Source organism: Fulmarus glacialis, unplaced genomic scaffold (assembly GCF_000690835.1).
Source record: "Fulmarus glacialis isolate BGI_N327 unplaced genomic scaffold, ASM69083v1 scaffold1189, whole genome shotgun sequence".
Classification (NCBI taxonomy): domain Eukaryota; kingdom Metazoa; phylum Chordata; class Aves; order Procellariiformes; family Procellariidae; genus Fulmarus; species Fulmarus glacialis.
The window spans coordinates 13452-29628 of NW_009234989.1; the positions used below are offsets into that span (position 1 = coordinate 13452).

The following is a 16177-nucleotide window of genomic DNA, read 5'->3' on the forward strand; positions in this document are numbered from 1 at the left end:
TTTTGTTTGTTTGTTTGTTTTATAGATATTAGCATTTGTTGTTAGATGCATCGGGATATAACCTAAGTGTTCTATTGTGGTTTAAGAATTTGTAGAAACTGTAGTTTCAGTCTTGTTTCTATATCTTTCATATTTATATAAAGTGTTGTGGTGGTTCTGCTGTGGGTGTCTTAACTTCAGTGTGAGGCTTGCCCAAGTTTTATTATTCATCTTCTAGTAACTTGCTGTGTTACCTGCTACTACAGGAGATAACCACAAGAATGAGAAAGGAATCAGGTATTGTTGCTTCCTTAATATGGAGCTGACTACATCTGACTGCTTAGGTCAAGGCTGTACAGTTTTGTTTAGGTTTAATCCATTCTCCTGGAAGACACATTTCAAAGAGTTCTCTTCCCCACATATAGCATTCTGTGGTATAACTAATTAATCTGTGTGTTTTGTTGGCTGATCTGGCATCCTGTTAAGGGTACATAAAGCCTCTCCAGTACTTCAGTGTTCCTATTCAATATGGCTTTTCAGCAGTCGGGTCCTCTTAAATTTTCATAAAGTGTCACAGCGGGGTTTTTTATCTTCATCTTCCATTTTTCTCTTTACTTTTCCAAAAATAACAGTCAAATTTAATGATAGGGATTTATATTTGAGTGCAACTCTCAGAAGCTTTTGGGGGATTGATTATCTCACTGTTGTTGTATATATGCATAGCTGTTTACTATTTCTAATTCAGTGCACCAGCATCAGCCATCAAGTTTTTAAAAACAATTCAGTATTGACTAAAGTGTAATGCTGTTTGAAAAAAGAAGTACTTAGTATCTTTAAATCATATTGAAACTTTTGGCATGCCTATGAAATTGAATATCACCTTTGAAATGGCAGTGAATAAAACATTGAATAAAAATGTTGAAATTCATGATAGAGAAAGTAACAGACAAGCTACTAAGCTGGATTTGAACAGATCATGTTATTTTATATCAAGACTGTTTAAAGTATCCTCAGAACATCTGTATGATACTAGAATAGCTAAATCTCCATGAGGTGAAGTATTCTCCTAAGAGATCAGGTCAAAACTAATCCAGTCAATTTATCATCAAGGTAGAAATCTTAATTATATCAGTGTTTTTTCTTATTTAATCTTTATATTTAAATGTGTTTAATCGTGTGTATACATCCTATATAAGAAATAGGAATTTTAATTGTACTGTAATTTAACTATTGCCTTTTAAAAAAAAACATTGAAAAATGGTTGTGCTCAGTAATGTTTTACACAAGGTAACTTTCAGCACTCTGCAGTAGCTGTCAGCAATTTGGAACCTTGGCAACATTGCAAAATTTGATCAGTTTTTCATGCAGTGAGTTCAGATTTCATTGAAAGGTCAATCTGGGTAAAAGTGAGAATCTTCTCACAGAAATAGCAGCGGACAGCTTTTAGGAATGTACTGCTATGCTGATGACTTCAAACTGAAAGCAGAAAATTATGTTTATAGATACATCAGGGTAACAATAAGAGACGTCAGCTGCCTTTGCATAAATGTTTGTGCCTGAAGTTTTGATCAGGTCATTAGTAAGCTTTTATATTTAGAACCAGATCGGTTATCCAGCCTCCAAGTTTGTTTTGTATTTCGGCAAATGCATGCAACCAATTCACTTCAACTTCCAGGAGAAACGATCCAAGCACATGACTTTCTCGTCATGTTATCTTAACCTAAATATCGCAACTAAACAGAAAAGTAATTTCCTCTGCTTTGGGCTGATTTTATAGATCTTTCTGCCATGCCTCGTGGGACACCTTTATATGGACAGCCAGCCTGGTGGGGTGATGATGAAGCTGATGAAAAAAGTGGTTGTAAGCCAGATAGCAAGCATGAAGAAAAAATGCATGAGACAGGGGCTTCAGGTAAGTCTGTTGTCTTATTTTTGTGGGGTTTGTGCTCTTTAGTAAAGTACATATATTCTTACCTAGAGAACTAAACAGATATTAATGTTTGGAAGTTTCATAGACAGGTTGCATAGATGAAAGCCTATTAAAATTAAGTTAGTTTAAAAAATTTATTCTGTGAGAAACTATGCATTTCCAGAGACCAATTTCACATACAATATATCAGTTTTCTAGTATATAATACAATTTGTTTTCAGTAAATACAGAAAATAATGTTACCTGAACCAGTGTGTCTTATTTATCAATTTAATCCATATCTGTCACTTTATATGCTCAAAATTAGAGATTGCATAGGGATATTTTATCAAAATAATTTCTGAAGATAAATGGTGCTATATTATTTTTGTATTTGACTTTTAGCTATATAAGGTGATCTATGCTAGCATTCTCTCCTGTAATTCAATAATGCTGCATTAGTGGAAATTACATTTCATAGTTCTTGCAGTAAAGATTTGCATAGTCTAAAGTTAAACTGGTAAGGTTTATTTCCACATAATACGGATACTTTTTTTAGTTAGCTTGTCTATACACAGTTTGTATTGCCAAAACTTAAATCTCAGTGTCTATAATTAGGCTTCTAAATCTATCATCAGGCATCTAAATAAAGTGACTGCTATTCTAATAAAGAGAATAACCTTAAAACTTATTCAAGTTAGGACAAAATTCAACCATGTTTGTTTACCTGTTTAGATATGCATTTAATGCCCAACAATTTTAAGTTTGGAGTTTTTTAAAGTTTTTTAACTTTAACTGAGGTGGCGATTTCTCTCTTCCTGTAATAGTAGTTGCCTTGATTATCATTAATCCTATTTTGCAGGAATTGGAATAAACTCTAAAACCATGTAAAATCAAACTAAACTAACACTTCAATGTAATGAAGTCAACATCTTTGGAGTTAACGTTTTGTCATAGCCTTTAATGACCTTTTTCATATTAGTCTAAAGTTGTCATGACTCAGACAGTAAAGTCCCTTAAGTTTTGGACTAGTAGAAAGAAACCAGGTGAAAACATTTAAATTAGTGACGGTTTTCATGCCACTTAACTTTGTCGCATATAAAAGAACTGCATCATAATGCAGTACAGTTATAGAATGCTTTCTTACTTGTTTGGGTTTTTTTGTGAAAAATTTCTCTTACCGTACGCAGCATGAGTAGAGTATGCTATTGTGTGCTCCTATGGAGGCTTTTTAAGTACAGGTTTAATATCCTGCGTTAGTAATCTATAACTCTCCAGTTCAAGTCTTGTCTAGAAATGTGTTCTTCAAACACTTTTAAGCATTCCTAAGAAATATAAATTTTGTTCCTAATGGCAATAATAATGAGAGACAATGACTGTTAGGTGTTGTTCCACTTCCATTTTTCTCAACAAAAAGGAAAAGCACGTAAGTCATCAGTTACAAAGAAAAAGAATTAAGTCCTTGCCTTCGAGTCTTGCCGTTGATAGACTTGCTAGCCACAATGATTCTCCTTACTTTCCAGATTACAGGAAGCATTAACTATTGGCTATGAAACCTGTGACTCTGTATCTTGCTGTATATGCCAAAACAGGCATGGTAAAGTCTCTAGTATCTGTGTTTTTATTGCTTAGATGCTAATGTTTGTAACAAACTGATATAACAGAAATATTAATTCATCAAGCTTTTTATACTCGTGGGTATCTATCGACATTGTTTTAATTTAAAAACCATGCATGTTATTTGCCCTCATTAAATATAGGATTATTAAAAAGTAATATCCTGAAGTCTGTGGTTTTGATGCCATGCCATTAACAAGGCATAAGGTTCTTATTTTTTCATAATTGTAAATTGCTTTTTCAGAAGCAATATTGCATTAAATGGTTTACATGCTCTTAGATAGATACATGGGATTTTATTTTACCAAGAGATTTTTGAGAAAGTGATCCATGCTTCTGTCTTAGTTCCTGAGTTCAAAGAAAAATGAGATTCTAACTTCCTCTCAAACTAATCAAGGAGGTGCAATTTGTTTCAGTAGTAGACAAAAATAAGTTCATTCTAGACAGAACTCGCTAGTGATGGGGATGTTTTTGCCATGCTTTGCCTTAGTGATCATAAGTCATCATAAAGTAAATGATGAAAATAGAAGATGGACTAATGTTTTCTACAGCGGTTAACTGATTTTGTTTGTTTTCCAGATATATACACTATATATAAAAATAAGTTTTGGGCCCAGAGCCTTCTTGGCAAATACAACATTTCTTTTTTTTAAAATATACAACATATGTTAGAAATCCCTTTTGTTTATATTGTTGTTGTTTAATCATGAATTTATCTCCTAAGAATAGAATTAATCTAAGTAGAGTGTACGAATAGCTTCTATTTCCTCAAACCGAAAGACTAATAAATCTGCAAGAATGGAATTCAGTTTGAGTAAGCACATACTAAACAAAAGCTTATGTGAAATGTTATAGGAGGACACTGCTGGGGAAAAAACCAAAACCTGACATTTTTGCAAAACAATTTAATTTGGGAGGATGTGGAACTAAAATCCCATGTATAGACAAGTGATTTATTTATCTTGATCACTTAATCTCTGCGTAGACATTAGTTGCATGTTTTACTAGTCTGTTTTTTGACTGTTGTAGATGTTTCTTAGTAGTGTTGGTAGAGAGCCTGAGAAGACAGACCAGATAAGAGTTGGCATTTGCCTCTACGGACACATTTCCTTGGTCTCAGAAAACTATCTATGTCTGTGTAGAAGTGTGCAAAAAATATCCTGAATATTTTCATACGATTATAAAATAAAGACATAAGCTTTTTGGGCCTCTTTGGTCTACAGTTACATTGCATGAAAACATGAAGTTAATTTTCAACAAGTTAGTATGTATTTTCTTCATGCACTTAAGTTTTATAACATAGATGAAATAATGATTGGAAATCAATATAAAGAAACACTTTAATGAAAAGAAATTGGAAACTTCACAAGACTGTCATGTCTGGATATTTTTTAAATAAAAATGAACTTTAATTTAATAAAAAACGTTCAAGATTGGTGCTGTTAGTTGTTCTTTCATGGGCTAAATTGTGTTAAGTATTTAAAACACTAATTTGGAGCATGCTTCTTAATATAAACTGCCTAAAAGTTAAGTACATTACAGGTGAATTCATGTATATAAGTTCTTAAACTTTGTGTTCAGTAACTCAAATCGATAAAGCCTGATACAATTTTAACAAATTAATCCTATGAAGAATCTGCTTCATGCTTTAATGATTTGGTACATGATTATTCACTGAATAGAAAAGAATGCATGAATTATAACAGATGGGGCAAGGTTTAATGAGGAGATTGAAATGGGAGATTTGTTTCTGTTAAGCCAACTATAGACAATTAGTCTTTACAGTCTCAAGTTAATAAGATTATTTCAATGTTACTGTCTTTCTATCACAACGGAAACTCATTAATGGAAATTATTTGCGAACAGAGCAGAACATCCTGGAAAACTTTAAAAAGAAAAAAACCTTTCTGCTTTTTTCAGACATGCATGTTGCTCTAATTTAATGATCCATAGATCTACTAGTCCGTATTAAAATGAACAGTTGCATATACACCTATGGTGTGACTTTATTTATGCTGCAGCTGTTAAACTTACATGTTATTGGCAAGTTTACCAGGTATGTAATTGTTATTATTGCCATGTGTTACACCCTCACTTACTGGCAAAGCAAAAACTGCATTCTCTGCTGATCTCAGTAGTATATATAGAATTTTACATCATTAATGCCTTTACCAGAAATCTAAGAAAAAATAGAACTAAATTTTTAAACAGGCTTTAAGAATCTGAAGTAATTTTTTCCATTTAGCTTGAAGTATTTTTTAATTCCAGCATTGCATAACAATATGTCAGATTAAATGTTCCTTACGTTTAAGAAACAGTGTCATATTAAGGTAAAGCAGGCTGACTTATTTTAGAAATTCCAGTGTAATCGGCATGTGTAGGAGATTACACACACATGTTTAATCACTGGTATTAACATTAAAGTTCCTAGAAGTTTGTTCTAGAATTTTGCTGAGTTTGGGCCTGGAATACATGCAAGTGCTGCATATGTAAGACTTGCTTTGCAAAGCTGTAGCAGCGAATGTATACCGTATGTCACGGGGAGCTCATAGAACTTTTGAGAGCCATCACAGCAATATATTTAAGTAAGATTAGTTTCCCACTTTTTTCACTCTAACTCCTTTAAAGCATGCAGTTAAATGATTTATTATGAGAGGTGGGATTTCTATACACTGCTATTTTATGTTTTTATTTAGAGAGAGCAATTTTGATATTATTTCATAAGACAGGTTATGACAACATTAAAAGACAAAGATCTTCTTACTTAATACTAGATGAATCATCACATGTATTTTTCACAATCTAGTCTTTAAATAACAAATGAAAAATATGCTTCAGCCATAAGGCAAAAAAAGAACCTAAAAGGTAAGTGGGAAATAAAAAGTAGTAATATGGAGAGAAGGAGAAAGGAAAAAAAGAAATTCTGTTACGCATTTGAAAGTGCTAACTTCAGCTTCTTTTCGTTAAACATACCATTGCACAGTACCAAATACAAAGCTAACATAAAAAATATTTTGGGGTATTGTGTAAATATGATACTTTGGCTGCTGCTTACACCTTCTGCAAGTAAATATTTTGCTCCAGGTTTACAGACATTTTTTTCAATAAGTGCTTTTTAAATTCCAGATAATTTTCTTTTACAAGATTTATTTTTAAAATTGTATCTTTAAGGCAGAAAAAAAAGAACACTACTAAAAAATCTGAAGACTCTGCAAAATGTTTTCTGAGATTTCATCCTATCTTTGCAGATGATAATATATTCATATACACAGGTAATTTCTTGCCTATCTGATAGATTGTGTTGAATAGCACAGAAGAACTATGACATTTCTTGTCTAGTTTGGCACGTAAAATTTTAAGATTCTGACTAGTTGTGTGTGTAACAGATTAAGAAATAAAACTTAAAAAACCAAAAAGTCCTAGAAAGTGTAAACAATTCTGCTAATGTCACAAAGTGAATATTGCTTTTCTGATGATCGTCTCTCAGATTATTCTAGTAAAGAATCTCCCTGAATCTCCGTTTGGTTAAGCCTATGATTTCCCAAATATTACATGGTTTCCCCCTTAGCCTCGCCTAGACTCATTATTCCATTAATAGTCTCACTACATCTGTGTAGCAGCTACAATTAGTGCTTCCTTTCTTGCCTTGTAGAAACTGTTGCACATTTATCTCTTGTAGCTCCAGACCTTTGTAGAATTAGAGCTCCTTTTTTACAGATAACCTGGTTCTTTTTCTGCCCCTTTCCTTTCTTGCCAGTTCAGAAATCTCTTCAGTTCCTGAAGAGATTGCAGTTCATAACCCGTCCATCGCCTCGTTTTCCCAAAACACACTTTCAATTCCACACAATTGCCTTTTTTGCTGTATAGATACTATGCTTGTTTTGTTTAAAAGTTATAGAGCTGTGATGACCACTATGTTCAAGTATTTGCTTGAGGGTTTTCTCTTAAAACTGTCTGTGTTTAGTCTGATATATAATTTCCTTCATCTTGGCAGATTACTTTTTATAATAGGATTTCAAAGGTAAGGCTAGTTTATAGATCGCTCTATGTAATATTTAGAAAGCTGTAAGGACTTGCATTTAGAATTTGGGTGAAAAATTCCAAAGGGTGGTTCAGATCAGGATCTATATTAATTTTTTGTTTCCTCATGGTTTTCAATTCCTTATTCTAATAAGTTCTGATGTATTTAACTCTTCTAAAAATGCAAGTACTTCAGACTGAAAATAGGATTTTAAAGTAATTAAAATTAACTTGTACTTCAGATTTTTTTCATTATATAATTTCTAAGAATTTTTCTAGTTTAGAAAAATTTACAATTTAGTTATAGTTCAGTTTCTCACTTCCTTTGATTAAACTCATTGTCATAATTTAGATTCAAACGATATTATAGCATCTGTTTAATCAAAAATACTAGAATCAAATACTGTGCATATCATTATAGTATAAACAGTTGATTTCAAATGTTAAATTCAGTGCAAACAACTTTCACAGGGAAAATTTTTTTATGAAGTTGTCCATCAATGCTGACAAGCCAGTGTTACAGATCCCCTCATCCTAAACCTACCATACATCTAATGCAGTTTGGCTACAATCTTATAATTTTCAAAAGATGGTGATGAACCAGTTATTTCATATTTACTGAAAAATATTGTTTATTGCATGGCCAATAGATTGCTCTTACCTGGCCCAAAAGTAGAAATATTTCTCAAAACATACTGTATTAGCCAGTTATCTTTTGAAGGAGCATTGAACACTGTATCTTGCTTAATTATTGGTTGCAGGAGTTGCATGAAATTGTAGGCTTGAAGCTCTAAATAGAAGCATAGGGAAAAAAATAAGCTACATATGAACTGGCTCCCTGGTGGATTACTCTCCTGTTCAATGACAGTGTTGCATACTGTAAGGATCCTGCTTCTAGATTTGATCCTACTAGAGCTTGATCCATTCCAGCTTGTTAGCTGGATGAAACAAACAGAGAGTGATGGTAGTTTACCTAAAATCTAGTAGCTGCAAAGTGTGACTTTTGTTTATTTCTGCACATTTTCTGTCTAAACATAGAAACTTTTTTAATGACCTTTGCATCGGTAAAATAGATTCATTCTATATTGTTTGTCTGCTGGCATAAGTGTTTTCAGGAAGGGGACTAAAAAGGCATTCCGTTTCCCAGGGAGGGGGAGTAGTGAGTTGCAGTTGTAGTGCCTGAAAACTACCCCACAGAGATGAGGTAGCTGACAGTGCAGTGAAAAGCATTAGCTAGGGTATTCTTGGAATGCAACAGCACAATATAAAAACTGTCTGAATTCCGAACATCTTTCGTGTTTGCAACAGCTACTTTTAGATAAAATAAATTAAAACAGCTGTGATACCTGCATCAGAGTTATTTTACCCTTTTGGTATCCAAGCATGGCAATAATAATGAATGTGTACTGTTTTTGTTATCACTCCATAATGTCATTCTTTTTTTAACTTTTCCAGCTATTATGCTGTCTCTTAATTAGTTCTCTTTCTCTGTATCAAATTACCATCCTGTTTTTTTTTAAATTTTTAACCTTTTCCTAAATCTTCACAAGAAGCATGTGTTTGTGAAGAACAGCATAGGCGCATTATGCCATCCTGCATCCTTTACCCCTTAAACTCCTGACTGTAGTATAAATGTTCCTATTGCTACCTTATTGCATAATAGTTTCATACACAAATGTTAACTGTCTCAGCTAGTGTGGCTATTTTTAGCCCCAGAAATCTATTAATTGCATTCTTATTCCTTTACTTGGCAACCTAAAATGATTTCTTAAACATCTTAATGTGGTTCATGATAAATCACGTAGGAACTATTCAGAATTCTTTTGCTGGAATGCAACTTGCCATTGCTGCTAACATCTCAAGCATCTGTTGCTTATAGCACATCTCTACACCAGATATTTTGGCTAGCTTACTAGTTCATGAAATGCAACCACAAGGTTTGTTTTCTTAAAGGCACATTGGTAGCTTTGCTGCAACCACAAGAAGCTTTAACCTTCGTTCAGGCTATATAGTGGGACTTTCAATTACTACCCTGTGCTTTTTCCACATTCTGCTTTCTTTACCCAGTTAGAGCGTGGTTTGGTAACAGTCTGCATGCTTCCAGCTATTGTTACTTTTTCTATTCATCTACAAATTCTGGAAACAAGGAAGATAAGAGCAGATGACAGTAGGATTTAGCTCGATTCTTTGGTTTTATCTTTTGTAGAAACATAAAGTGTTTGAATTCCAAAACACTTCCAATGCTTCTCAGCGTTAAACTTTTCAAGCCAGCATTAATGTTTATCTTGCATTAATGTGTGAATTGTTTTTCCAAAGAATTTTACCAAATAAAATGATACCAGCTGTCCACTGCAGGAGATGAAAGCCAGATCACCAGCACTTGTTATGGGGGCACCTTGATTTGATGTTTTTCCGATAGATTGGAATTGCAATAATGATCATCTCAACTATTTTTCTAACGTGATTTACTTGTTTTCCATGTGCTAATAACTCATCTGACCTTTACGGCATCTAAAAATTTTTGGAATGCAAATTTCCTTTGACAAATTCTAAGTGAGCTTTTTGCCACTTTACACTCCTTACAGCGAAAGCTTGTGCAGTCTTTTCAGTAATACTTTTAATATGTAATTCTGGAATTATTTTCCAGAACTACGTAGCTCAGTCTTCTCCACAATCTTACTGTTGATTCCAGAAATTACTCAAATGTGCTTTACAGGAGTTCGGAAACTTCTTGAAGAATCTGAAGTTCCCAAGTATTGTGAAATCTATTTTTTATTTTTTTTAATAGGAGGCAGCACAGATGCCAAGCAAGCTGAGGAGCAATCTGCAGCTGCAAGTGAAGAACTTTATCCTTTCTGTAGGGAGCCAAGTTATTTTGAAATCCCTACAAAAGAATTCCAGCAACCTTCACAGGTAGCAGAGAGCACTATTCATGAAATTCCAACAAAAGACACCCAAAGCTCCCATGCAGCAGGTGCAGGGCATGCTTCCTTTACCATTGAATTTGATGACAACACTCCAGGAAAAGTAACAATCAAAGATCACGTGACAAAATTCACATCGGAACAGCGTCACAAGTCAAAAAAGCCTTCTTCCTCCAGTGGTCAGGACCTGCCTGGGCTTCAATCGGTGATGATGGCCGCAGAGAGCAAAGTAGCAGATTGGCTAGCACAGAACAATCCTCCTAGAATGATATGGGAACCAACAGAGGAGGATTCCAAAAGTATTAAGAGTGATGTTCCAGTGTACTTGAAGAGACTGAAAGGTAAAGTGAATAATTCCAGATATGCTTATTTCTGAAAGCAACGATTCCTCACCAGCATCCAGTGAGTGGATCCCTGAGCCCTTGCGGAGTTCAGTTGAAATCACAGATACTCCACACGCGCACAAGGATCTGTGCTGGGAAATTTTATTGCAGTATTAATTCTTAAAAAGAGGTTAGAAAACCAAATCCTGAATCATCTTACAATAAGTATACTAATTGGAGATATTCTAGTACAGCTGAAAACATCAGGTATTTAAAACATTGATCTTGAAAGGGAAAAAACCCAAACCTTCATTAAATTTTATATATTTCACTTTTTTCCATGCATTACTTTAAAAAGCTGAATTGCTTTTTAGAATAAAAGCTCTAAAGTTCAATTTATGCTTTTAGCAACTCTTCCAATAGCATATGTTCTGTGAATATTCATGTGCTCTGAGAAAATCATTTATGGTAAAGAATATAATTATTCTGCTTAAATCAATCATATGTGATGGAGTCAAATTTGAGTGGAGGAATTTGAGGAATCAGAAATAGACCAAGAGCTTCAGTTTTTGTACTTATCTTGCAGAATATTGTATTTATAAGAATGCTGTTGTTGAATGGAGTTCCAGGTGATTATACACGTTCATTTACTGCAGACAGTGACACTTGAAATAAAATTAAATGGAATGTTAGGTGTGAAAAGTGTACTCTTTTGGATGCCACTTAGCAAAATAGAGAAGAAGTAGTTTTGATGTTCAGATGAAGATTCCAGTGACATTCAAACTTTCAGAATGAAAACTTCTAAAGAATTTTTTCAAGTCGCTCTTATTTTCAGTTTTTAATTTCAGCAGGTTAACTCCGCAATTCCCATTTTCTGTCATTCTGCAACATTATCATGTCTAGTTCTTAAACCAGCTGGGACTGTGTACAATGTGCTTTGTCTTACTGATCAAAAGTCTGCTTTTTAAGGCTGACTCCTCCAAATTAAGCTAAAAAATAAAATTTTGAAAGCAGAATTGTATCAATGTGCTAGCATTAAGATAATAGCATAATATTTGTTCTAGAGTATATCACAGAGTATTCTTTGATCTTCATGATACTGTATTATGTTCATGAATATTCTTTAAAATATTAGCCATGTCACTTTGATAAATAGGAAGGGCTTTGTTTACAAGGCCTTAGCCTTTTCCTGGCAGAAACTCCTCGAAGTTTGATAAATTTTCATCTGAAAGAGGTGTAAGTTATGGGGTGCATATGGCCATAATAAATATCTGAATTTTTTAATCTTCTGTGATCTGTTTGTATTCTCACTCATTACTTGTACTTTTTCAAATCATAAAGGTAGAGAATATACCTAGCCGCTTTGAAAGTTTGATTAAAAAAAAAAAAAAAAAATTTTTTTTTGTTCTTCCTCCCAGCTTTTTCTTATAATATCCTGTACTGAAGTGCTAAATTTATGTTATATGACTTTCACTGTGGTGTTGATATTTATTGTTATTATTTGGAAGTATGTGAACCATCACATCATTTTCTTAGTCACTGTACAAATAAGTAGCAAACAGGAATAATAAGTTAGGATTTCAGCTGTGTATTCAGTGCTATTAGTCTGATAAGTGAGGTTTCCCAATATGTGATTACTATTTAAGTGAATAGTAGCTGCGCATCCTAGCTATGTAAGTGAGAAAACCTTAAAAAACCTATCCTCTTGAGAATAAAAAAAAATAAATTGTACGTTCTATGTATACATGAGTAAGACTTGATCCAAAATAGTTCAAAGAAGGTAAAACTTCCTTCCCAGGAACTGAGCTAAAACTTAAAAGTGTATACACTTTCATTGTACGTGAAGTTGCTGAGTTAAATGGGACTTACTGTGTATGAGTATCCAGCCTTCCATGCATTTTCAGGTGTCATTACAAAGTATATTTATATGTGTATATATGATTTATGAAATACATATTCCTTATTCATAGATCTCAAAGTAGTTTGTGGAATGAATAAGTAATAACAACCATTTTACATGCATACATCAGACGTGGAGGGGAGTGAATGATGGAAAAACTCATTTTACTTCTTGCAAAGAGTAATAAAGAATTCATTCCAATTTTCAGTAGACATTCCTCAAGATAAACTGTTGTAAACGTGTGAGGAATCCAACAATATGAACTGTGGCTCTAAATAGGTATTTTCAGCTGCTAGAAGGACTATTGTAGGGGTTTTTTTCCCTCTTAACCCTGCCTAGAATGTTTCAGTAGTCATTTGTAATCAACTGGCTGTGTAACAAAATTAATATCATTGGGAAACATACTGTAGTACAGCTGGCAAAATACTGGCTTTTGTAAGTCACTGATAAGTATTCACACATGAGAATTGTGGTGAAAAGGGTAATTCAAATGCACTGCTGTTACCGATCAGCTTATAATGTGTTTCATTTTTTGACTCATGGCAAGTTGAATGCATTACCAAGAGCTGTACAAAATTTGCAGAGCCAGGTACTGAAAGCTGTTGGAGCCTAAACAGAAAACCAGTTTGAAATTCTTGCTTTCATAGTTTGCCAGTTTCTTTTGTATGTGTTGGGTTGGTTTGTTGGGGTTTTTTTGTTTCATTGTGCTATATATTCTTTTGCTTTGCTTGTAGGGAATAAGCATGATGATGGTACACAAAGTGATTCAGAAAATGCTGGTGCACACCGGCATTACAGTAAGCGGGCAGCACTTGAAGAACACTTAAGGCATCATCATACAGAGCTGAAAAAGTCAAACCAGAAAGTCCATTCCACAGAAAAGCAGCAAGAGCAAGCCAGTTTGAGTCAGACAGCCTTTATGATTGAGTTTTTTGATGAAGATCATCCTCGAAAGAGACGTTCTTACTCTTTTTCTCAGAATGTAGGAGCTCTGTGCCCAGAATCTTCATCTCCAACGCCTCATACGCGAGCTGAAAGAGTGAAACCTACGTCAGGAGAGAAAGCAGTCCCTTCATCTGTGCAAGCTGGCTCATCGCATCACAGAGTAGTACATGGTGTTCATGCAAAACTTTTAAAACAAAAATCAGAAGAACCCTCTGCTGCATTACCTGTCTTACAAGCTGCATTGTTAAGGAGTTCAGGAAGCCTTGGCCATAGGCCTACTCAGAACCAGGAGATGGACAAAAAGTTGAAAAGCCAACATATTTCTGCTGCTATTGAAAAGGACAATGAGGACGACCAGAGTGACAAAGGTACTTACACTATTGAGTTGGAAAATCCCAATTCTGAAGAAATGGAAGCCCGTAAAATGATTGACAAGGTGAGAAACCTAAAAGGTATACCGATGTTAAAGTGGTATGTGATGTGTGGGCAACAGTCTACCACTTCAATTCTACTTATTAAAGCTGCTGCAATAAGACAAGTTTTTAAGCCAGCCTATAATGATGAAATACGGAATGTAATAAAAGCAGCAGCAGGCATTTGGCTAAAAATTATTCCTGTTTGATACTGCTGTTCTTTTAGTTAGGTAGTTTTAATGCGTTTTCAAAAGATTTAAGTACTGTAAAAATACTAGGCAACAGAATTCAATTAACTGGTATTTTTATGAGAGTTGTTAGATTTGAATTTATAATGTCCCTGCGGAAGTACTCATCTTTTTCTTAAAATCCTAAGTCTCTGTAGTTTTCAGTATATAAATTGGTTCCATCCAGATTATCATAGAGAAATAGATTGTAAACGTTTTCTGTACTTATAAAAAAAGTATATTCAATAACAGTAAATTAAATTTCAGCATCCATTATAAGGAGTAAGTATCAGAATGGTTTCATTTTCCAAAAATGTTTATATGATAGCAATGTCGTTTTCCTAGTTTGAATATAGGTATATGCTTCATTAGGCTTAGGAATCTTATGATGACCAAGTAACACTTGCTTCTTGGTAACAATATATATAACAATATAAATAACAATACAAGTCATATAACTGCAAATAACTCTTTCTTTGGATTCAACAGGAAGATATGGGTAGGAGAAGTTACGTTTAATCATTTGGCTTAACTGAGTCTTGAAGAGGATTTTTTTCTGTTATTGTTTTGTTTTCCTAAACAATCCATTGTGGTAGAATGCTGACATGCAAATCTAGGCAATTTTGGGGGCAATTTAACAGGAAATTCATGGCTTACTTGTTACAGAATTATCTGAGGATTGATTTTGTGTGTCTCAAACTTTTTCAGAGCTGAACAAATACATTAATACATTTAGAATGAATTTTGGCTAAAAATTGAAAAATATTCTTTGAAAGACAAGCTAGCTTCACTGTTTTGATTTTGTAGAAAAATGCTGACGTAGTGGGGAAATGGGAAATTTTATTACAGATGGTTTTATTTTATAAAAGGTGCTTATGGAGCATTTTGGGCGGGGGGGATTAAAATAAAGAGAATTGCCTTCAATAAAATCATAAAGATAATGGTTTTGCCTCTTACGGATTCAGAAGAGGAGACTTTTGACCTCTTTGAGTCAGTATTCAAAGAACTTCTGAGAACTAAAAGCATTCCAAAAAAGCAAGTGAATATTAAAGAACGTCATTGCTTTGACTTAGCGACTACAAATATCTACATTTAATTCTTAAGTTACATATTTTCTGATGCAATTTAATTGACGATTTGTAAGTCCTGTTTTTGCTAAGTATAGTTATGCAACAGAGTTTATTTGGAAACCAGAAAAAATATTAACATTAGGAAATAGACAATTTAGGTACTTTATAAGAATGTTAATACTGTCTAATGTTTAATAAGTTTTGAAATTATTTGTGGTCTTTAATATCTGTCCAGGATATCTGCAGTCAGGGTTTTTTTTGAAACAAATCTCTCCTGCTACAGGAGAGATTCAGGAACAGGAGGTGATTGTAAGCATTAGGGACAGAAGGTGAATGTAAGCATTAGGGATGGTAGTAAAGTATTGGTTAATATTCTTAGCGTTATATAAAAACATTTTGGATATCATAAATACCCCTTACTGCTAACCTAAAAAGTGTCACCACTAGAAACTAAAGATTTACTAGGAAGTAAAGCAGAGACGTTTTTTCTTTAAGGTCTTCTGTATCTTTTCACTTAGTATCTGTACTGAAGTATTATGAACACTATATTTTGCACCCAGTTCAAAGAGTCCTGCTGCACAGTATTTGATTCGGTAATATGAAAGAAGTAAGATATTATTTTTATGAAGTGCGGAAAAACACCTAGTGAAGAAAATCAAAACCAAATGGAAGCCAAAATTTCTTCCTCCAGCTGAGCTCAGCTTTGCTTCCCTCCTGTTTTAAATTGCTAATGCTGTGGATTCTGTTACTTTGCTGAAGGTGGGTAAGTGAGGAATAAGACAAGGACTTTTGTTAGCCTGTTGACTGCTGTGCTGCTTTATTGAGGATTTAGGAGAATTATTGGTATATA

The 16177-nt window shown here is 33.8% G+C and overlaps 1 protein-coding gene across 3 annotated transcripts in view; it reads left to right on the plus strand.

The window, feature by feature from the left end:
* The window catches only part of CEP170 (centrosomal protein 170kDa), a 78778-nt gene that overhangs the window by 12785 nt on the left and 49816 nt on the right, over positions 1 to 16177 (plus strand). For 2 of the 3 annotated variants that reach the window (XM_009585803.1, XM_009585804.1), the window contains exons 6-8: positions 1757 to 1891; positions 10314 to 10790; positions 13407 to 14053. In XM_009585803.1, the coding sequence (XP_009584098.1) occupies positions 1757 to 1891; positions 10314 to 10790; positions 13407 to 14053 (1259 nt within the window). The remainder of the gene's footprint in view (positions 1 to 1756; positions 1892 to 10313; positions 10791 to 13406; positions 14054 to 16177) is intronic. The other variant, XM_009585805.1, reaches the window with a different exon arrangement.